The sequence below is a fragment of the Coregonus lavaretus genome, assembly GCF_964263955.1.
Source record: "Coregonus lavaretus genome assembly, chromosome: 34".
Taxonomy (NCBI): Eukaryota; Metazoa; Chordata; class Actinopteri; order Salmoniformes; family Salmonidae; genus Coregonus; species Coregonus lavaretus.
The window spans coordinates 13,262,289-13,287,183 of record NC_140021.1 but is presented as its reverse complement, the minus strand read 5'-3'; the positions used below and the strand labels follow the sequence as shown (position 1 = coordinate 13,287,183).

At 44.8% G+C, this 24,895-nt stretch overlaps 1 protein-coding gene across 1 annotated transcript in view; it reads left to right on the top strand.

The window, feature by feature from the left end:
* Positions 1-24,895, top strand: part of LOC311109291 (contactin-associated protein-like 2) — a gene marked incomplete at its 3' end in the record, with an annotated part of 194,200 nt that overhangs the window by 74,818 nt on the left and 94,487 nt on the right. The window contains exons 10-14 of the mRNA XM_084152121.1: positions 1,517-1,679; positions 5,212-5,318; positions 9,739-9,858; positions 12,115-12,230; positions 12,482-12,566. Coding sequence (XP_084008247.1) covers positions 1,517-1,679; positions 5,212-5,318; positions 9,739-9,858; positions 12,115-12,230; positions 12,482-12,566 — 591 coding nt within the window. The remainder of the gene's footprint in view (positions 1-1,516; positions 1,680-5,211; positions 5,319-9,738; positions 9,859-12,114; positions 12,231-12,481; positions 12,567-24,895) is intronic.

The following is a 24,895-nucleotide window of genomic DNA, read 5'->3' as shown; positions in this document are numbered from 1 at the left end:
CCAACACGTCATCATGTGCTTGAACCAGACCGTGAGATGTCTATGATGCTATACATGACATATTGAACTCAGGCAGAAAAGTTCAGGACATCTGCTGGGATTATTGGAGGAAAATAAGTTTCTGCAGGACTCTGCTCTAGTCCTGGGGGGTAGATGTTAGGATGGGACTCTGCTCTAGTCCTGGGGGGTGGATGTTAGGATGGGACTCTGCTCTAGTCCTGGGGGGTGGATGTTAGGATGGGACTCTGCTCTAGTCCTGGGGGGTGGATGTTAGGATGGGACTCTGCTCTGGTCCTGGGGGGTGGATGTTAGGATGGGACTCTGCTCTAGTCCTGGGGGGTGGATGATAGGATGGGACTCTGCTCTAGTCCTGGGGGGTGGATGTTAGGATGGGACTCTGCTCTAGTCCTGGGGGGTGGATGTTAGGATGGGACTCTGCTCTGGTCCTGGGGGGTGGATGATATGATGGGACTCTGCTCTAGTCCTGGCAGGTGGATGTTAGGATGGGACTCTGCTCTAGTCCTGGGGGGTGGATGTTAGGGTGGGACTCTGCTCTAGTCCTGGAGGGTGGATGTCTGCTCTGATACTGCTGCAGGTAATCGAGGATTCTGATAGCAGGCTGATGGAGACCACTGGGAACATAGAACTAGAACCAGTATCCGTACCAGTACCAGTGAGACTGCCACTCTCTCTCTATCTTCCTTTCTAGCTTTCTCTTTATGTATTCTCTCTCTCTCTTTCTCTCTTTCTTTTTCTCTGTCACTCCTCTCTCTTTGTCACTCTTTCTCTGTCTGTCTGTCTGTCTGTCTGTCTGTCTGTCTGTCTGTCTGTCTGTCTGTCTGTCTGTCTGTCTGTCTGTCTGTCTGTCTGTGTCTCTCTCTCTCTCTCTCTCTCTCTCTCTCTCTCTCTCTCTCTCTCTCTCTCTCTCTCTCTCTCTCTCTCTCTCTCTCTCTCTCTCTCTCTCTGGTAGGCAGTAGGCAGGTGTGCAGACAGTTGAGACAGATGGTGGTGGTGACTTGAGAAACTTTTGGAAGAAATCCCAAACACAAAATGTGTGCTGAAAACACACAAGCACACTCACACTCACACTCACACACACTCACACACACACACACTCTCACACACACACACTCTCACACACACTCTCTCTCTCACACAAACACAAACACACACACACACACACACACACACACACACACACACACACTCCTAGACAGGTTGGCCTCAATAATAAGTCTGTAGTGCGATGGCCTTGAGGTTGATTGACATCCTGCCATGTCTGACAGACTGTTACACTTTAATGATGGAGATGTCATTGTGCCTCTGTGTTTTATAGCTCTCCCTTTCTCCCTCACCCTCTCTATCCCCCTTTCTTTCTCTTTCTCCCCCCACCTCTCTTCTCTCTCTCTCTCTCTCTCTCTCTCTCTCTCTCTCTCTCTCTCTCTCTCTCTCTCTCTCTCTCTCTCTCTCTCTCTCTCTCTCTCTCTCTCTCTCTCTCTCTCTCTCTCTCTCTCAGGGTACTTCCTGCCTACCTTAGCCCCTCCCACCCAGAAGTCGTTCCAGGGCTGCATGCAGGCAATTCTATTGGACGATCAGCCGGCGGATATGCATGCCGTGGAGAAAGGCATTGTGGGAGCATTTGAGAACGTCAGCTTAGACATGTGTGCCATTATAGACAGGTAAGATACCTACACACACATAAGATGCTATCTTTAGTGTGTGTGTACGTTTACTTTTCAAACGTTTGATGTTTGATTGGTGATGAGGTCAGAGATCTGATGGTCACTAGAGAGATATATATATTAGTATTTCTCCAGATGAATACATTGACGATATACAGTACCAGTCAAAAGTTAGGACACACCTACTCATTCAATGGTTTTTCTTTATTTTTACTATTTTCTACATTGTAGAATAATAGTGAAGACATCAAAACTATGAAATAACACGTATGGAATCATGCAGTAACCAAAAAAGTGTTAAACAAATCAATATATATTTTAGATTTTAGATTCTTCGAAGTAGCCACCTGTCACGACTTCCTCCAAAGCTGCCTCCTCTCCTTGTTCGGGCAGGCTTCGGCTTTTCTCGTCACCGGCCTTCTAGCCACTGTCGCATCACATCTCGTCATTCCAATTGTTTTGTCTTGTCTATTACACACCCTTTGCCTTGATGACAGCTTTGCACACTATTGGCATTCTTTCAACCAGCTTCACCTGGAATGCTTCTCGAACAGTCTTGAAGGAGTTCCCACATATACTGAGCACTTGTTGGCTGCTTTTCCTTCACTCTGCCGTCCGACTCATCCCAAACCATCTCAATTGGGTTGAGGTTGGGTGATTGTGGAGGCCAGGTGATCTGATGCAGCACTCCATCACTCTCCTTGGTCAAATAGCCCTTACACAGCCTGGAGGTGTGTTTTGGGTCATTGTCCTGTTGAAAAACAAATGATAGTCCCACTAAGCCCAAACCAGATGGGATGGCGTATTGCTGCAGAATGCTGTGGTAGCCATGCTGGTTAAGTGTGCCTTGAATTCTAAATAAATCACTGATAGTGTCACCAGCAAAGCACCCCCGCACCATCACACCTCCTCCTCCTCCATGCTTCACTATGGGAACCACACATGTAGAGATCATCCGTTCCGCTACTCTGCATCTCACAAAGACACAGCGGTTGGAACCAAAAATCTCCAATTTGGACTCATCAGACCAAAGTACAGATTTCCATCGGTCTAATGTCCATTGATCGTGTTTCTTGGCCCAAGCAAGTCTCTTGTTCTTATTGGTGTCCTTTAGTAGTGGTTTCTTTGCAGCAATTTGACCATGAAGGCCTGATTCATGTAGTCTCCTCTGAACAGTTGATGTTGAGATGTGTCTGTTACCTGAACTCTCTGAAGCATTTATTTTGGCTGCAATTTCTGAGGTGCAGTTAACTCTAATGAACTTATCCTCTGCAGCAGAGGTAACTCTGGGTGTTCCTTTCCTGTGGCAGTCCTCATGAGAGCCAGTTTCATCATAGCGCTTGATGGTTTTTGCGACTGCACTTGAAGAAACTTTCAAAGTTCTTGACATTTTCTGGGTTTACTGACCTTCATGTCTTAAAGTAATGATAGACTGTCATTTCTCTTTGCTTATTTGAGCTGGTCTTGGCATAATAAGGACTTGGTGTTTTACCAAATAAGGCTATCTTCTGTATACCACCCCTACCTTGTCACAACACAACTTATTGGCTCAAATGCATTAAGAAGGAAATAAATTCCACAAATTAACTTTTAACAAGGCACACCTGTTAATTGAAATGCATTCCAAGTGACTACGTCAAGAAGCAGGTTGAGAGAATGCCAAGAGTGTGCAAAGCTGTCATCAAGGCAAAGGGTGGTGTGATGGGTGATTTGAAGGAGTCAGGCGCAGGAGGGTAAATCACAGAATACAGAGTTCATTCCGGAATACAGAGTTACGCAGGATAGCGTCAAACAGTCCAGTGCGCCCCGGCAATACAAAATACACGGAGCTCAACCGAGCTACTCTCTCCTCACATTAAACAATCACCCACAAGGACAAGGGGGCAGAGGGAACACTTATACACGGACTAATTAGGGGATATGAACCAGGTGTGTGTAATAGACAAGATAGACAGTGGCTAGAAGGCCGGTGACGACGAACGCCGAAGCCTGCCCGAACAAGGAGAGGAGGCAGCTACGGAGGAAGTCGTGACAGGTGGCTACTTTGAAGAATCTAAAACCTAAAATATATTTTGATTTGTTTAACACTTCTTTGGATACTACATGATTCCATACGTGTTATTTCATAGTTTTGATGTCTTCACTATTATTCTACAATGTAGAAAATAGTAAACATAAAGAAAAACCATTGAATGAGTAGGTGTGTCTACACTTTTGACTGGTACTGTAACTGTATTTCTGATTGCAGTTGGTCCACATTTTCTCAGTCATATAAATATTAAATCTCTCTCGAATCAATGCATCTCTGTGATGCTGAAACGGTGTTACATTAAACTTTGACTTTGAGTTTTTGTTAATTGCATAAATTGATTGAATTGATAGAATGAACACATCAATAGTATCTATAATATACGACTTTGGAGAGGTTGGTTTCATTCCTTCAAATTTTTTAACTGTTAACATTTACGATACGTTGGATTGTGGAGATCACTGGTTACACAAGCATCATTGTCGTAATTGCACTGAGACACAAAAAGATGTGGAAAATCATCCTTTATTTCTCATTGTTTACCTAAACATGTTCAGCACAACATACAGTACACACAGAGATCAGTGTTGTTCATTGTACGGACACAAACCGATGCTTTCCTGGCTGTACAAAGAAGAGCTCGGCTTTGGGACGAATCAGAACAGGGATTGTCTTTATTTAGATGTTTCATTCTTGCTTTCAGGTAAAAGCACTCCATTCTTACAGCTGCAGTATTTGTCTGCTTTAGAACAGATTCCAAGGCTAAGCTTTCTCTCTCTCTGTCTCTGACTCTGTCTGTCTGCCACCCCTTCTGTTCTCTCTCACTCTCCTTCAATCTCTTCCTCTTTCCCTGTCACCCACACATTCCTCTCTCTCTCTCTCACACATACACAAACACACACACATGCTCTGAATAGGGAATTATCCAGCCTTGATTTAACACCAGTTTCATAATGCGATTGTGAGTTGAGAGCACTGATAGTCTTGTCTCTATCCATAGCGGGAATGCTATTTTTCCGCTTGGATTCCCCAAGGTATGGAGAATGTGTCTGAGGCTCCAATAGCTGCAATACTTCACTGTCTTTTCTACCCGACTTCCTCTAAGTGTTATAAAGCCTTTTTTCATCTGAGTGAACAACGTTGGAGGGGGTTTGATCACTTTGCTTTCTTTTCAAGTGGCAAGCTTCAGTTTTGTCCTCTCTGGATTTAAAAGCAGGAATTTACATTCTGATACAGTAGGCCAGTCTATGTCTGGAGGATGTTTGTGAAAGCTAACCCTGGGGCGGTAACACTTTTGACTGAAGCCTGGGGACATTTAATTCAGCTCACACATCAAAACGTGTTTCTGTTGGAAACATATAATGGCTAAGGAACTAATCTATGGTGGATACCAAAAAATGAAAAAATGCCTTGAGAAGCCGAGTTAATATTTATTTGTCTAACCTCTCTCCATCTCTCTCTCGCCCATCCTCCCTCCCCACTTTCCACCTTTCTCTCTAGGTGTATGCCTAACCATTGTGAGCATGGAGGCAGGTGTAAACAGACGTGGGACAGTTTTAGCTGCACCTGCGACGGAACCGGATACACTGGAGCCACCTGTCACACCTGTGAGTGTGTGTGTGTGTGTGTGTGCGTGATTGTACACGTCCTTGTGTGTGTGTGTCAGCTATAGAAATTACTTTATTTTATTTTCAAATTCACGGGATTAATATAATAGAAACCTCTTGTACAAAGAAAATAGTGAGAAAGTGATGTAAGAAAGCATAGGCAGAGAAGGTCAGATCTTAATCAAAAAAGTATCAATCAGAATCTAACTGAAACTCCCTCTCTCTACTGAAACATAAATCCTATTCTCATCTCTGGATAAACACAAACGCCATCACCAGGCTATCACTCAAATTGTGTGTGGGTGGGTGTGTGCATGTGTATCAAATGCAAATAGTCCGGGTAGCCATATCATTAGCTGTTCGGGAGTCTTATGGCTTGGGGGTAGAAGCTGTTAAGAAGCCTTTTGGACCTAGAATTGGCACTCCGGTACCGCTTGCCGTGCGGTAGCAGAGAGAACAGTCTATGACAAGGGTGGATGGAGTCTTTGACAATTTTTAGGGCCTTCCTCTGACACCCCCTGGTATAGAGGTCCTGGATGGCAGCAAGCTTGGCCCCAGTGATGTACTGGACCTTACGCACTACCCTCTGTAGTGCCTTGCGGTTGGAGGCCGAGCAGTTGCCATACCAGGCAGTGATGCAACCAGTCAGGATGCTTTGAAACATTTTGAGGATCTGAGGACCCATGCCAATTCTTTTCTGTCTCCTGATGGAGAATAGACTTTCTCGTGCCCTCTTCACGACTGTCTTGGTGTGTTTGGACTATGATAGTTTGTTGGTGATGTGGACACCAAGGAACTTGAAGCTCTCAACCTGCTCCACTATAGCCCTGTTGATGACAATGGGGGCGTGCTCGGTCCTCCTCTTCCTGTAGTCCACAATCATCTCCTTTGTCTTGATCACATTGAGGGAGAGGTTGTTATCCTGGCACCACACGGCCAGGTCTCTGACCTCCTCCCTATAGGCTGTGTCATCGTTGTTGGTGATCAGGCCTACCACTGTTGTGTCGTCGGCAAACTTAATGATGGTGTTGGAGTCGTGCCTGGCCATGCAGTCATGGGTGAACAGGGAGTACAGGAGGGGACTGAGCACGCACCCCTGAGGGGCCCCCATGTTGAGGATCAGCGTGGCAGATGTGTTGTTACCTACCCTTACCACCTGGGGCGGCCCGTCAGGAAGTCCAGGATCCAGTTGCAGAGGGAGGTGTTTAGTCCCAGGATCCTTAGCTTAGTGATGAGCTTTGAGGGCACTATGGTGTTGAACACTGAGCTGTAGTCAATGAATAGCATTCTCACGTAGGTCTTCCTCTTGTCCAGGTGGGAAAGGGCAGTGTGGAGTGCAATAGAGATTGCATCATCTGTGGATCTGTTGGGGCGGTATGCAAATTGGAGTAGGTTTAGGGTTTCTGGGATGATGGTGTTGATGTAAGCAATGACCAGCCTTTCATAGCACTTCATGACTACAGACGTGAGTGCTACGGGTCCGTAGTCATTTAGGTAGGTTACCTTAGTGTTCTTGGGCACAGGGACTATGGTGGTCTGCTTGAAACATGTAGGTATTACAGACTCAGTCAGGGACAGGTTGAAAATGTCGGTGAAGACACTTGCAAGTTGGTCAGCGCATGCTCGGAGTACACGTCCTGGTAATTCGTCTGGCCCTGCGGCCTTGTGAATGTTGACCTGTTTAAAGGTCTTACTCACATCGGCTACGGAGACCGTGATCACACAGTCGTCCGGAAAAGCTGATGCTCTCATGCATACTTCAGTGTTGCTCGCCTCGAAGCGAGCATAGAAGTAATTTAGCTTGTCTGGTAGGCTCGTGTCACTGGGAAGCTCGCGGCTGTGCTTCCCTTTGTAGTCTGTAATAGTTTGCAAGCCCTGCCGCATCCGACGAGCGTCGGAGCCGGTGTAGTACGATTCAATCTTAGTCCTGTATTGATGCTTTGCCTGTTTGATGGTTCTCCGGAGGGCATAGCGGGATTTCTTATAAGCGTCCGTGTTAGAGTCCCGCTCCTTGAAAGCGGCAGCTCTACCCTTTAGCTCAGTGCGGATGTTGCCTGTAATCCATGGCTTCTGGTTGGGGTATGTACGTACTGTCACTGTGGGGACGACATAATTGATGCACTTATTGATGAAGCCAGTGACTGATGTGGTGTACTCCTCAATGCCATCAGAAGAATCCCCGAACATATTCCAGTCTGTGCTAGCAAAACAGTCCTGTAGCTTAGCATCTGCGTCATCTGACCACTTCTTTATTGACAGAGTCACTGGTGCTTCCTACTTTAGGTTTTGCTTGTAAGCAGGAATTAGGAGGATAGAATTATGGTCAGATTTTCCAAATGGAGGGCGAGGGAGAGCTTTATATGCGTCTCTGTGTGTGGAGTAAAGGTGGTCTAGAGTTTTTTTTTCCTCTGGTTGCACATCTAACATGCTGGTAGAAATTAGGTAAAACGGATTTAAGTTTCCCTGCATTAAAGTCCCCGGCCACAAGGAGCGCCGCTTCCGGATGAGCATTTTCCTGTTTGCTTATGGCCTTATACAGGTCATAAGTGCAATCTTAGTGCCTGCATCGGTTTGTGGTGGTAAATAGACAACAGACTTCCTTAATATTAGATTTCGTACACCAGCTGTTGTTTACAAATATACACAGACCGCCACCCCTTGTCTTACCGGAGGCAGCTGTTCTATCTTGCCGATGCAGCGTATATCCCGCCAGCTGTATGTTATCTATGTCGTCGTTCAGCCACGACTCGGTGAAACATAAGATATTACAGTTTTTAATATCCCTTTGGTAGGATATTCGTGATCGTAGCTTGTCTATTTTGTTATCCAATGATTGTACGTTGGCTAATAGGACTGATGGTAGAGGCAGATTACCTACTCGCCGTCGGATCCTTACAAGACACCCCGGCCTACGTCCCCGATATCTCCGTCTCTTTCTCCTGCGAATGACGGGGATTTGGGCCTTGTCGGGTGTCTGAAGTAAATAATTCGCGTCCGACTCATTAAATAAAACATCTTCGTCCAGTATGAGGTGAATAATCGCTGTCCTGATATCCAGAAGCTATTTTCGGTCATAAGAGACGGTGGCAGAAACATTATGTACAAAAGAAGTTACAAATAACGCAAAAAAACACACACAATAGCACAATTGGTTAGGAGCCCGTAAAACGGCAGCTATCTCCTCCGGCGCCGTTATGTTATGTGTGTGTGTGTGTGTGTGCATGTGTGTGTGCTTGCGTGTGCATTTGAAAGTACGAAAGTATGTGTTTGGCAGACAGTATGTGACACAACCAAAAGTTTCTGTTTTTCTGTCGGTATGTGGAAGCAGAGTGACAGCCACTGTGAAATTGCCTGCTAGTAAAGTTATAAGCACATCACATTACTGTAGTTCCCTTTTATTCACACTTCCAGAAATGTAATTAATCATCTGTCCTTCAGAAGTCAGAAAACACACACACACACACACACACACACACACACACACACACACACACACACAAAAGAGAGTGAGCCTGCAGCTAAGTCTCTTTAGTTTAATGAATATGAGACAGAAGATATGAGACAGCACACAAATTACAGCTCAAACACACTCACACACTCACTCACACACACACACACTCACACACTCACACACACACACCATCACTCACTCACACACACACTCACTCACTCACACACACACACACACACACACACACACTCACTCACACACTCACCTGCTGACTCACACACTCCCTCACTCACTCACTCATACACACACACAGACTCACACACTCACACACACACTTAAACACTCACTCTCACACTCACTCACTCACACTCTCAATCACACACACACTCACACACTCACACACTCACACACTAACACACTCACTCACACAATCACACACTCACTCACTCACTCACTCACTTACACACTCACACACTCACACACTCACTCACACATTCACACCCATCACTCACACACTCACACATTCACTCACACACACTCACACACACACTCACACACACACTCACACACTCACACACTCATTCACTCACTCACACACTCACATACTCACACACTCATACTCTCACTCTCTCACTCACACACTAACTTACACACTCACACTCACTCACACACTCACACACACACACACACACACACAAACACATACACACACGCTCATTCACTCACTCACACACTCACACACTCACTCACACACTCTCACACACATACACACACACACTCACTCACACACTCACACACTCACTCACTCACTCACTCACTCACTCACTCACACACTCACTCACTCGCACACACACACTCACACACACTTATACACTCACTCACACACTCACTCACTCACACACTCACACATTCACTCACACACACACACACACTCACTCTCCCTCTCTTTCGCTCTCTTTGTCTGTCTAGCGGTGTTTGAACAGAGTTGTGAGGCGTATAAACACCTGGGCAGATCTTCAGACACATACTGGATAGATCCGGATGGGAGTGGACCACTCGGACCTTTCAAAGTCAACTGCAACATGACAGGTGTGTTTGTGTGAACAGACCCAGTTCAGAACTGATGACAATAAGGGCTTTAAGTCCATTGCGTTACAGAGAACACCAGTCATTTGAGAACACTCCCACATTTTTCGACTTTATTATTAGAAGTCTTTCCATGCCTTGCAACATGAAAGGTAAAGAGACCAAAGGATTACAAAAATAAAGTTCTGTACATCGTAAAAATGTAGTCCTCTAACTCCTTCAATAAACCATGAAGGAACAGAGGCCAGGCAGACAGAGAGCACTGAGTTTTCTATTCCAGTCCAGGTCTGACCCCAAGGACCTGAGATGACAAGATGCCCTCTCTTCTTCTCTCCTCTTTTTATTTAAGGCCTAGCACATCTTAACCTGTTAGTTGCCAAGGCAACTTGGTTCTGCGGCTACAGGTTTTGACATTTATCTGTGACCACCAAACACACACAAACACACAAACACATACACACACGTAAACACACACACACTAGCCTTGACCATATATCAGATAAACCATGGCACCACAGCTTCTCATATATTATAAGAATACAGTACCTTCAGAGAGTATTCACACCCCTTGATTTTTTCCACACTTTGTTGTCTTACAGCCTGAATTTAAAATTGATTAAATTGAGATTGTGTTTCACTGGCCTACACACATTACCCCATAATGTCAAAGTGAAATTATGTTTTTTAAAATTTTTACAAATTAATTACAAATAAAAAGCTGAAATATCTTGAGTCAATAAGTATTGCCTTTTGTTATGGAAAGCCTCAATAAGTTTAGGATTAAAAATGTGCTTAACAAGTCACATAATAAATTGCATGGACTCAGTCTATGTGCAATAATAGTTTTAACATGATTTTTGAATGACTGCCTCATCTCTGTACCCCACACATACAATTATCTTTAAGGTTCCTCAGTCGAGCATTGTATTTCAAACACAGATTCAACCACAAAGACCAGGGACGTTTTCCAATGCCTCGCAAAGAAGGGCACCTATTGGTAGTTTTGAGAGAAAATAAAATCAGGCATTGAATATCCCTTTGAGCATGGTGAAATTACACTTTGGATGGTGTATCAATACACCCAGTCACTACAAAGATACAGGCGTCCTTCCTAACTCAATTGCCGGAGAGGAAGGAAACCACTCAGGGATTTCACCATGATGCCAATGGTGACTTTAAAACAGTTAAAGAGTTTAATGGCTGTGATTGGAGAAAACTGAGGATGGATCAACAACGTTGTAGTTACTCCACAATACTAACCTAAATGACAGAGTGAAAATAAGGAAGCCTGTACAGAATAAAAATATTCCAAAACATGCATCCTGTTTGCAATAAGGCACTAAAGTAAAACTGCAAAAAATGTGGCAAAGAAATTAACTTTATGTCCTGATTACAAAGCATTATGTTTGGGGCAAATCCAACACAACACATCACTGAGTACCACTCTTCATATTTTCAAGCATGGTGGTGGCTGCATCATGTTATGGGTATGCTTTTCATTGGCAAGGACTTGTGAGTTTTTTTTAGGATAAAAATAAAAGGAATAGAGCTAAGCACAGGCAAAATCCTAGAGGAAAACCTGGTTCAGTCTGCTTTCCAACAGACACTTGGAGACAAATTCACCTTTCAGCAGGACAATAACCTAAAACACAAGGCCAAATATACACTGGAGTTTCTTACCATCACAACATTGAATGTTCCTGAGTGGCCTAGTTACAGTTTTGACTTAAATTGGATAATAAAAATATATGGCAGGACTTGAAAATGGCTGTCTAGCATAGATCAACAACCAACTTGACAGAGCTTGAGGAATTGTATGTGCAAATATTGTATAATCCAGGTGTGCAGCGCTCTTAGAGACTTACCCAGAAGGACTCACAGCTGTAATCGCTACAAAAGGTGATTCTAACATGTATTGACTCAGGGGTATGAATACTTATGTAAATTAGATATTTCTGTATTTCATTTTCAATACATTTGGGAAAAAATTGTAAAAACATGTTTTCACTTTGTCATTTTGAATTCTGGCTGTAACACAACAAAATGTGGAATAAGTCAAGGGGTATCAACACTTTCTGAAGGCACTGTATATTTTAAGAGCTTTCATTGAATCACCTTTTTTAGAGCTACGCTTTATCGCTCTCTCTTTCCCTCTCTCTTTCTCTGTCTCTCTCTCCTTTTCTCTCTCTTTCTCTCTTTCTCTCTCTCTTTCTATTTTCTCTCACTCTCTCATTCTCTCTCTTTCTTTCTCTCTCTCAGAAGACAAGGTGTGGACTACAGTGGTAAATAATCTACCAGCCCAGACCTCAGTGACCGGGTCTAGCAGAGAGAGACGCACTGTGCTGCAACTCAACTACAGCGCCTCTATGGAACAGGTACACACGCGCGCACACACACACACACACACACACACATACTGTACAGGCAGACACACAAACAAGTACACACAGAATTCAATGGCTGTTCATTGAGTCTTTCAGTTAAGTATTTTATCCCACCCTACTCTCTTTAACCTTGTGGACATTTTCATTGATTACTGACTTGTATGTGTTTGTGTGTGTGTTTGTGTGTGTGACTGTGTCTGTGTGCATACGTGCGTGTGCGTGCATGTGTGTGTTTGTAACAGGTCACGGCAATTACCACCAGTGCAGAACACTGTCAACAACATGTGTCGTACGCCTGCATCATGTCCCGACTGCTCAACACACCCGGTAACACAATGTTCTATTCTTCTATACTGCGGTGTTCTATTCTTCTATACAGCAGTGTTCTATTCTTCTATACAGCAGTGTTCTATTCTTCTATACAGCAGTGTTCTATTCTTCTATACAGCAGTGTTCTATTCTTCTATACAGCAGTGTTCTATTATTCTATACTGCGGTGTTCTATTCTTCTATACAGCAGTGTTCTATTCTTCTATACTGCAGTGTTCTATTCTTCTATACTGCAGTGTTCTATTCTTCTATATTTGTTCTTCTTCTACTGCTTGGGCTCAACTATCAGTCTGATGTGTGCTCATCCTCACTTACAGTGCATTCAAAAGTATTCAGATCCCTTGACTTTTTCCACATTTTGTTATGTTACGTTCCTTATTATAAAATTGATTAAATTGTTTTTTTTCCTCATCAATCTACACACAATACCCCATAATGACAAAGCGAAAACCGGTTTTTATAAATTTTTGCACATTTATAAAAAACAAAACACTTTAATATCACATTTGCATAAGTATTAAGACCCTTTACTCAGTACTTTGTTGAAGCACCTTTGGCAGCGATTACAGCCTCGAGTCTTCTTGGGTATGACGCTACAAGCTTGGCACACCTGTATTTGGGGAGTTACTCGCGTTCTTCTCTGCAGATCCTCTCAAGCTCTGTCAGGTTGGATGGGGAGCGTCGCTGCACAGCTATTTTCAGGTCTCTCCAGAGATGTTTGATCGGGTTCAAGTCCGGGCTCTGGCTGGGCCACTTAAGGACATTCAGAGATTTGTCCCGAAGCCACACCTGCGTTGTCTTGGCTGTGTGCTTAGGGTTGTTGTCCTGTTGGAAGGTGAACCTTCATCCCAGTCTGAGGTCCTGAGCGCTCTGGGCAGGTTTTCATCAAGGATCTCTGTACTTTGCGCCGTTCATCTTTCCCTCGATCCTGACTAGTCTCCCAGTCCCTGCTGCTGAAAAACATCCCCACAGCATGATGCTGCCACCACCATGCTTCACCATACGGATGGTGCCAGGTTTCTTCAAGACATGACGCTTTGCATTCAGGCTAAAGAGTTCAATCTTGGTTTCATCAGACCAGAGAATCTTGTTTCTCATGTTCTGAGAGTCCTTTAAGTGAGGAGTGGCTTCCGTCTGGCCCCTCTACCATAAAGGCCTGATTGGTGAAGTGCTGCAGAGATGGTTGTCCTTCTGGAAGGTTCTCCCATCTCCACAGAGGAACTCTGGAGCTCTGTCAGAGTGACCATCAGGTTCTTGGTCACCTCCCTGACCAAGGCCCTTCTCCCCCGATTGCGCAGTTTGGCCGGGCGGCCAGCTCTAGGAAGAGTCTTGGTGGTTCCAAACTTCTTCCATTTAATAATGATGGAGGCCACTGTGTTCTTGGGGACTTTCAATGCTGCAGAAACGTTTTGGTACCCTTCCCCAGATCTGTGCCTTAACACAATCCTGTCTCGGAGCTCTATGGACAATTCCTTCGACCTCATGGCTTGGTTTTTGCTCTGACATGCACTGTCAACTGTGGGACCTTATATAGACAGGTGTGTGCCTTTCCAAATCATGGCCAATCAATTGAATATACCACAGGTGGACTCCAATCAAGTTGTAGAAACATCTCAAGGATGATCAATGGAAACCACCTGAGTTCAATTTCGAGTCTCATAGCGAAGGGTCTGAATACTTATTTAAATAAGGTATTTCTGTTTTTTATTTGTAATACATTTGCAAACATTTCTAAAAACCTGTTTTCACTTTGTCATTATGGGGTATTGTTTGTAGATTGATGAGGGAAACATTTTTTTAAATCATTTTAGAATAAGGTTGTAACATAACAAAATGTGGAAAACATCAAGGGGTCTGAATACTTTCCGAATGCACTGTATGTAGTGGGGTCATCTGAGTAGTGAGAGGGAGTGGTGTTTCTCCCCCTCCCTCCCCATCTCTCCCCCTGTTAGATCGTCACCCCTTTGGACAACCCGCTAATTAACATCTGATTATCCTATCCGTCTTTCTGCACTTTAATGTTCGACAAACAAAAGCTTTTGTTCAAGGTTGCTGCAGTCTTCTGCCCTGCTGGACTCCAAGATGAATTCCAACATTGAAATATTCACTCATGTAATTAAATATGCTCAAGGCCCTGTCTGTCTCTCATTGTGTTATTTAAAGAAGAGCCCAGCCAATGATGAGACTTTCAGTGTGTCAGGAGGAAAGAAACTAAAGATTAGATGATGGAGAGAAGGACTGATACATAATGGCAGTGTGTGGGGGTGGGATGAAATGTCTCTCTTGCTCTTTCTCTCTCTCTCTCTCTCTCTCTTTCTCTTTCTCTCTCTTTCTCTCTCTCTCTTTCTCTTTCTCTCTCTCTCTTTCTCTCTCTCTCTCTCTCTCTCTCTCTCTCTCTCTCTCTCTCTGCTCTCTCTCTCTTTCTCTCTCTCTCTCTCTCTCTCTCTCTTTCTCTCTCTTTCTCTCTTCTCTCTCACTGTACGTAACTCTCTGATTCACACACACACACACATACACACACATGCTCCTGTCTGTTAACTTTCATCTGAGTAGGAACAAACACAGCTCGGAAATGAACTAACATTTCCGCAAGGTTGAACCATGATTTTACAGAGATTAACATTGTGTGTCTGTGTGTGTGTTCTTTCAACCAACTATAAAATTCCTTTAGGTGAGATATGATGTGTGTCTTTCAAGGCAACAACATTAACAACAACACTTCTGTGGAAGTCGGGAAAGAACATAAGTAATGTGTAACCCTAACCATAACCCACTGAGCAAAAACTGGTTGAATCAACACTGTTTCCACATCATTTCAACAACAAAACATTCAGGGCTCTATTTTAACAAACCTAAATCAATGGTAAATCTAAGCGCTGGCATTCGTGCTATAGATCTGGGGGTGTGCCAGTAATATTTTTGCTATTTTCATAGACGGAATTATGAGCGCAATAGCTGGCGATGGCACGAAAGGGATGGGTTTTGATTAAAAAAAACGTCCCATTAGCGCTGCATGAAATTGTCGCTTTTGCGCTTGTTTTTAAGGACACACCTCAAATATTGCCACCCTCCCCTCAGTGCAAAGAAGCTGATGTTAGACAGGTAAATTGTAGAACCTGGCGTAAGGGCTGGAAAATGCCAGTGCGGCAGTTTTTACATGACAAAATTGAAAACTAACATGCGTTTGACAGTTGCGCCTCCTTAGCACCAGCCGAAAATAGAGCCCTCAGTGTGATGACGTTGAATCAACGTGGAAAACTGATTGGATTTGCAAAGTAAGGGAATTTCAAAAAAACATAATATATATCTACTATTTTTTTATGTTGAATTTACGTTAGTTGACAACTCAACCAAATGTAAATCAAAACTAGACGTTGAAATTACGTCTGTGCCCAGTGGGAAGTAATCTACTTTCCCTCCCTCCCTCCCCTCCCCTCTCTCTCTCTCTCTCTCTGTTTAACCAATGATCAGGGTTGCTGTACCATCCAGTTGAGTCTGAATTGAAAATTGAAAATGTTAGATGGGATTTTCTGTAAGGGTTTCTAAAGTATGTCATTCCAGTGAGGTGCGTTGGTGTGAATAGTAATGCTGAGATGCAGAACAGTGAGAAGCAGAATAATATAAGGCTAAGTCAGGGTAAAGTAAGAGACAGAATTGATTAATCCATTCTCTCTCAGAATCCAGGGATGTAGAGAGCAGAGGCTGTGGCTAGAGGGGGAAGGAAGAGACCTGGCTTGAAGAGTTGTTGCCTTATTTTCTGACCCATTACATCAGTGTACTTGTTTTAGTTTTATTATTTATATAGTTTTCGTTTTACAGACACCAGAAAGAATACTACATTATAAAACGATTGTTCCCCTATTTTTTGTCATTTGAATCTACACAGCAGCTGTAGCATAAGGAGAACAGAGTGGTTTTGTGCCTTGTGGAGTGGAAAATAGCACGCAGTCTCACTCACAAGTAAATGATTGCGAAATGATACTGTGTCATTTACAATGGGTTCTGGCTGGATGTGAAGTGGTGGTTTATATTGTTGCTGCCACCGATACAGATCCTGAGCTACCATTCCTCTACAATAGGTTTTGATATCCACTACAGAGCTAAGCTTTTTGACCCGCTTCAAACAACCTCTGTGGAGATCGAAGGGTAGAAGATTGTGTGCGTGCGTGGGGGGGTGCATGTTTACATGCGTACATGCGCGCATGTGTGTGTCAGTGTGTGTGTACTCTCTGCTCCTGCTAACACAGTTCTCTACAGGGTGCCGAGCCTCTGCGCTTTACTGAAATAGCCTCCTAACTGCTTCATCCATATCAGTTATGGAATTATCATATCCCCCCCAACACACACACATACAGAGACTCCTTCATCCATCAGTTGTGAAATTATCATAATCCAGATATGGGAGACTGGCGCCGTGTGGGGGGGCTAAAGACTCAGATTAGACTCACAGCATGACCTATGTACAAGTGTGTGTGTGTGTGTGTGTGTGTGTGTGTGTGTGTGCAAGTCTGTGTGTGAGGTGCAAAACCATTTTCATCTGAGGTGGGAGAGGTTGATGAATTGCAAAAAAGAAAGGAGGTGAAATACCGCTTTCTCTCTCTCTTCCTCCCAGCGGCCAATGCCGGTCGCTAGCTGGGTTAGCCTCAGTGAAGCTCCAGGGATAGGGAGGCTGGCAGGCCTCACCCTGTCTCCCTCAAGGCCCCATACTTAATCTCAATAAGCTGCCTGTCTTTTCCGCTTGTGAAGGAGTGAGGCAAAATAGACAGGTTGGCATTTATTGAGATTACTCATGTACTGGAGGCAGCTCTGCAGAGTGGTCACTAGCTGGCACAGCCACAACGTCATGAGGTCTGATACCAACAGGCTCAGAGACAGTTTTAATCTATTCAACTGTTAATCTATTCAACTGTTCAGCCATTAGACGGCTGAACAGTTGAACTGGACTGACCACTTGAATTGACTCTCCGCACCTTAGAACACATGCACTCACTTACGCACGCACACACACACACACACACACACACACACACTCACACACACATTCATGCTACACACACATCACAACTGCTGCTACCAGACTCTTATTTACTATTCCTAATAATGCACAATTTAAACACTTGCCCCCAATGCCCCCTTCCCTGATACATGTGTAAATATTGGACTATAAATTGTGCCTTCCTGTATGCCTTACTTTATGTTTGCATTATTATCTCTTACTATTTCTTATTGTTGTTGCACTGTTGAGAAGGAACCTGCAAGTTGTGACGAGTACTGAGGATACGAAGAGGCAGGACGCAGACGCAGGAATCAACAATGTAAAGGTTTACTTAACACTGAGCAAGAGAACACCAAAGAGCGAGTACACGACACTAACAATCACACACAACACAACACTGAACAGTCCAGGGCTATATAGGGGTGGTGATGAGATGAAACCGGTGCCAGTCAGGGCGGCAAAGGTGGAAGTCCCGAATTAGGTTGGGGTCCAGATCGTCTCCAGCCGGAACCTAGCTCCTCTCCTCAGGACCATACCCCTCCCAGTCCACCAGGTAATGGAGCCGTCCCACAACGGAACCTGGAGTCCAGCAGGTCCATCACCGAATACGCTGGACTCCCTTCAATGTCCAGGGGCGGAGGGGGCATACCCAGGGGGACGGCATCCGCCAGAGGACCAGGAACCACTGGCCTGAGGAGAGACACATGAAAAGTGGGTGAGACACGGTAGTGAGGGGGAAGGAGCAGCCTGTATGATTCCTAATTAATCTGCCGGAGGACCTTAAACGACCCCACAAACCAGGGTCTCAGTTTCTTGCAGGGCAGGCAGAGAGGGAGGTTTTTAGTGGAAAGCCAGACCCGATCACCAGGCTGGAATATGGGGGCCTCACTGCGGTGGCGGTTGCCTTGGTCCTTCTGCCAATGAATGGCCCTCTGGTGATGGATATGGGCGGCGTCCCAGAACTGTCCGGCCCTGTGGAACCACTCGTCGACAGCGGGCACATCGGTCTGGCTGGGTGTCCAAGGGGCCAGGGCCGGCTGGTACCCCAGGACACACTGGAAGGGAGTGAGCCCCGTGGAGGAGTGAACGAGGGAGTTCTGGGCATATTCTGCCCAGGGAAGAAAACTCGCCCACTCACCCTGCCGGTCATGACAGTGGCAATGAAGAAACCCCCCCAGCTCCTGGTTCATGCGCTCCACCTTCCCATTCGACTGAGGCCTATACCCGGAAGTGAGGCTGGCCGTGACCCCGATCTTCTCCAGGAAAGCTTTCCACACTCGGGAGGTGAATTGGGGGCCACGGTCCAAGACGATTTCCTCCGGAAGTCCATAATGCCGGAAGACCTGTTGGAACAGAAGGAAGACCAGTTAGTGGCAAAAAACGGCATGATTTGGAGAACCGATCTACGACCGCCAGGACTGTGGTGAAGCCGTCAGAATGTGGGAGGTCGGTGACAAAGTCTATGGACAGGTGTGACCAAGGTCGCTGAGGCACTGGGAGAGGAACTAGTTTGCCTGCTGGGGCGTTCCCAAGACGATCCGGTGAAGGGGTGACGTGACGATGTGGAAGGACAGCTCCTTGTGGTGCTCCGGTAGTGTGGGAATGGTGATGGTGATGGGGAGAGTGACATGCGTAATGGTGCCTGATCCAAGTGGTTTATTGTCCAGCGAGGTGACGTGTAGCGGAGAAGGCAGTGGCACGGTGGGAAAACCCCATTCAGAGACCAGCTCCCTATCTAAAAGGTTCCCTGCTGATCCGGAATCTATCATTGCCGTGGAAAGAGAAGAGAAGGAAGAACCATTCACAGTTAGGTGGGCCAAGGTGGGCCACCAGCATTTTTGTGAGAGAGAATGTAGGGTGCGCGTAATACCGGAGTGCCCTGCCGTAAGGGTGGTGTGTGCCCAGATCAGCAGGCAGTCACGGACCCTGGTGGGTACATACACGCGCCCCGGAGGGGTGTTGGCAGGCGCTGGGTCCTCCTGACCGCCAGGCAGATGTCTTCGTCCACATCCCAAACAACAGGTGCCACGATGAGAGACGGAGGCAGGATAGGACCCCCCCAGATCCTTCCTCTCTCCGGTATGGTGCATCCTGGAGAGTGTGTCGGCTTTCACATTCTGGGATCCTGGGTGGTAGGACAGAATAACCTGAAAGCGAGTAAGAAATTGGGCCCAACTGGCTTGACGAGAGTTCATCCGTTTCGCTGCCCGTATGTGCTCCAAATTCCGGTGGTCAGTGAGAATCCGAAATGGATGGACTGTGCCTCCAGCCAGTGTCTCCATTCCTCCAGAGCGAGGACCACCGCCAACAGCTCCCTGTCTCCAACTCCAAAGTTCCTCTCTGCGGGGGTAAGCTTTTTAGAGAAAAAGGGATACATTTTCTCTGGCTTACCTTGCCGCTGGGAGAGGACCCCACCCACGCCCTCCTCAGATGCGTCCACCAGAGTGCAGTTCTCTAGTTAATACCGTTTTTTTCAATTGTTTAAGCACAATTTTGAAAACAGGGCCCGGTTTGTCAAAACACTACACACAATTAGCACAACCCTACACCGAAGTAGCACAACACTTCAGATAATTTGCAAAATGGAACACTTTTGTCAAAACTATACACGACTTCATAAAAACAATATTTTGTTACCATACGAAACACACACATTTCATATGACTTCAATCTTTTTGAACCAGTTACACACTGCTGTTGCTAACCTAAAACACTTTTAGCAAGTCTAATTCTCAGTGATTAGACTACTGTAAATGAAGTACACAGAGAAAGTACAACTATACAAACACTACACAAGACCAATGCTGCAGACTGAGGAAAATATCATTTATTTCTCTCCATATACCCAAATCAGTCAACATGTCAACATGGAGAATCACAACAAAACATGTCCCAGTTTTCATGCTACTACAGTAGTGTGCATAACACTGTTAGCTCAGCAAACAACAGACAAACGTAAAATACTGTATCCAGTACAGGTTACAATTAAAGTAAATAACAACAACAACAAACATAAAAAATAATCTGAAAAAAACTGACAATATTGTACAGAAAATACTACAGTAAACATACTATACATTATCTCTTCGCCTAGCTGGATCTGGCCAGAGAATTTCATCAACATCACAAGCAATATCCTCATTAGCAAGACCACGCTGGAAGAACCGTCTTGAATGTCGAATCCATCCTTGCACATCTGCGGCGTCAACTTGGTCACAGGCGTCCTCCATGGCCTGAATGAGGGTACCTGAGCCTGGGGCTGGAGATCGTAAACCTTCCACCGCCATGCAGAGAAAAACTCTTCGATAGGGTTTAGAAACGGAGAGTATAGTGGAAGGTATAGTACTGTCAACTGTGGATGGTGTTGAAACCAGTTCTGGACCAAAGCAGAGTGGTGGAATGACACATTGTCCCAGATGACAGTGTATTGCATCTGGTGCATTTCATTACCTGCTGTGACGATGTGGTGCAATCGGTCCAAAAATGCGAGAATGTAAGGTGTGTTGTAAGGGCCCATTTTGGCATGACGGAGGAGAACCCCATGCTGTGAAATGGCAGCGCAATGGGTGATGTTACCCCCACATTGCCCTGGGACATTGATTATAGCCCTGTGGCCAATGATATTTCTGCCTCTCTTTCTTGCTTTTGTGAGGTTGAACCCTGCCTCATCATTATATATGAATTCATGCAGGATTTCCTCAGCATCCATCTGCAAAACTCTCTGAAATACAGTGAAGATTGTGTAGTTCAGGATAGGTCTAGTATACAGTCAATGTAAAAAAGTAATGTGTGCAGTATGAACAATACAAACCTCCACATACTCATGCCGCAGCCATTTTACCCTCTCTGAATTCCGCTCAAAAGGCACTCGATAAAGTTGTTTCATTTGAACCTGATGTCTTTTCAGGATGCGTGCCAGTGTTGACTGAGAGACCTGATGGACATTATTGAAAATTGCATGGTCACCGATAATGTTGGCTTGTAGTTCTCTGAGCCTGATAGCATTATTGGCCAAAACCATGTTTACAGTTTTTGCTTATTGCTTACACACTTTTTGCAGAATTTGGCTCATTATGTCAAAACTCAACACACAAGCCAATCAGACATAGCACTTGGAGATTAACAACTCACATATATGCCAAAATGAAACACTGCAATCAAAACTTAACACTCCTTTCTAAAAATGAAATTCTTGCAACAAAACCATACACACAAGCAACATTTGAATTACTCTTTCATATCACCAGCAACACACTGATGGGCTTTATATAAAACACTGCAGTCTTTGTGTTTCTATTTTTATTGTCATTTTATTGTCATTGTCTTCTGTAAAACTCAAAAGTAGAATTTCTGCAGAAATCAAACAGTATTTACAAAAATATTTTTACAAAAAAACAAACATTCTTACAGAAATTCTTAACATCAAATTTAGCAACAAAACAAAAGTAAAAAAACAAAACAATTACTGGATAAATTGCTATTGGGGGAAAAAACATATACTTGTTTTGTGTGTGTGTGCGTGTGTGTGTGCGTGTGCGTGTGTGTGGTGGGGGGCGGGGGGGCTTATGGATCACGCCTTCTGTTCGGATCTGGCCACATGACCTCGTCAACATCACAGGCGATGTCCTCGCGGGCTAGGCATCGGGGAAAATATCGCCTTGTGTGCCGAATCCACCCTTGGATTGATCCCACCTCAATGTCTCCACATGCCTCTTCCATTGCTTGCAGAAGAGTCATGCGGGCATGTGGTTGCCTATCATATACTTTCCACCGCCACGCTGAAAATAATTCCTCGATTGCATTCAGAAAGGGGCTGTAAGGGGGCAGGTATAAAACTGTGAAATGATTATGGTTGTTGAACCAATCTCGGACCAGAGCAGCCCGGTGGAAACTAACATTATCCCAGATGACAACAAACCTGGGCTGCTGTGGTCTGTCCTGCACAACTGCATGTAGTTCATCTAGAAATGCAATGATCTGTCCTGTATTGTAGGGACCTAGAGTGGCATAAGTGGTCTAAGGCACTGCATCGCAGTGCTAACTGTGCCACTAGAGATCCTGGTTCGAATCCAGGCTCTGAATCCAGGCTCTGTCGCAGCCGGCCGCGACCGGGAGACTCATGGGCGGCGCACAATTGGCCCAGCGTCGCCCAGGGTAGGGGAGGGAATGGCCGGCAGGGATGTAGCTCAGTTGATAGAGCATGGCGTTTGCAACGCCAGGGTTGTGGGTTCGATTCCCACGGGGGGCCAGTATAAAAAAAATATGTATTCATTAACTGTAAGTCGCTCTGGATAAGAGCGTCTGCTAAATGACTAAAATGTAATGTAAAATGCATAATGATGCAGGACTCCTTGGACACTAATTGCAGCACACAAGGTGATATTTCCCCCACGCTGCCCAGGGACATTTACAACAGCCCTTTGTCCAACTACGTTACGGCCCCGACGCCTGGTTTTGGCCAGATTGAAGCCTGCCTCATCCACGTAGATGAACTCATGCGGCAGTTCGGCGGCATCACACTCCAGAACTGTCTGTAACAGAAAATATTGAATAGTGTTACTGAAAACACATACAGTAACTACAATGTCTATATTTTCACACAAGTAGGGGCTGGGTTGGGTGAGTATAGACAAAAACTACAAGCTACAGGCAGGGCAGGTGGCAGCATAAACCCTCATTCCCACATCACAATATATAGTATGTAAAGTAAAGTGACACATACCTGCACATAATCATGGCACAGATCCTTGACCCTGACACTGTTCCTCTCAAATGGCACCCTGTACAGCTGCTTCATTCTGAAGTTATGTTTCTGTAGGATGCAACTTAGTGTAGAAATGCTGACCCTGTTGATATTGTTGAATTCATTTCCATTTGCAATTATGCGTTGTTGCAACTCACGAAGTCGGATTGCATTATTTTCTCGCACCATTTCAATGATGGCAAGCTCTTGTTGTTGAGTGAAGAGCCGTTCCCTTCCACCTTGAGGAGGTCGTCCAACCATTCTGTAGAAAATGCCACCACAAGATGTCATTGGTTAGGTTATTTTTCACATACTGTACTTTCAAACTGTACACAGTACTGCAACATCACAATGGTATTCCTTTACATATACAGTACTTCACAGCACACTACCCATTTTTGTATAGTATAGTTAGTACAGTAATACTGTAATATGATACAGAATCATGTGACACATACAGTAGGTACAGTCTGGAGTAGAAACTTGAAGATATACCTGTTCTCCAGTCGGAATGTCCTTATTATCGATGCTACTGTGTAGCGACTGAGGTTAGGGTGGACTCTTTGCCCAGCCTCCCTCATGGACAGGCCATGATTTATCACATGGTCCACCAGAGTAGCCCTGATGTCATCTGATATACGTCTCCGCACTGGTCCTCGTCCTCTTCCACGTCCTCTTCCACATCCGACTCCTCTCTCTCTTTGTCCTCCTCTTACTCTGACTCTCATTGCCTCCATGCTTGCAAAGTTCTAAATGGCTTACCTGAGGCCTATTTGTAGTGCTAAGGCTCAGACTGATTGGTGTTCTGTTTTCTGTGCAAGTGTTTTCAGGTGTGTATGTAAGTGCATACAATTGCCAGATGAGTTTTGCATTTTGAACAGAGTGTTTTCCCAATGATAACAGGTGATTTCGTTTTTGAACAAAGTGTCTAATGTAAGAAAACGTGTGTAGTGTTTCGCAATAAGTGTGTTACAGAATTGCAAACAAAGTGCAAAGTTGACATTGTGTTTAAGCTATGGTTACACTGTGTTTAAGGTATGCTACAAGACGTTTAGGTATTGAGGCTTTGGTCTAAGCATTCGGTTTTAGTGTGTAAGCAATGGGCAAAAACTGTATTATCTCTCTCTCTTGTTCTTGCGTGAATATGGGCCCCCTTCCTCCTTGTCGTTCCCGACCCTCAATCCTATGTAGAGAATAATACATGTAACTTACTGTACAATGTCACAGGAAGGGGTATCACAAGTGCTGATATGGTGCATACAATAAGCGGCTGATTACTGTAACTGTAGACAGATCTTCTTTTACCTGTTTTCCTGTCGAAAAGTCCTTATGACAGATGCCACTGTATGTCTGCTAAGATTTGGCTGAACTCTCAGTCCAGCCTCCCTCAGCGTCAATCCGTGGTTCACAACATGGTCCACTAGTGTTGCACGAATGTCATTTGATAAGTTTGGTCCTCTTCTTCTTTGTGCACGTTCTCCTCCTGCTTCAGGTCTTCCTCGACCTCTGGCTCGGCCTCTGCCTCTTCCTCTACCTCCTTCTCCTCCTCTGTGTACTCCTCCTCTCACCCTCACTCTTCTTCTGACT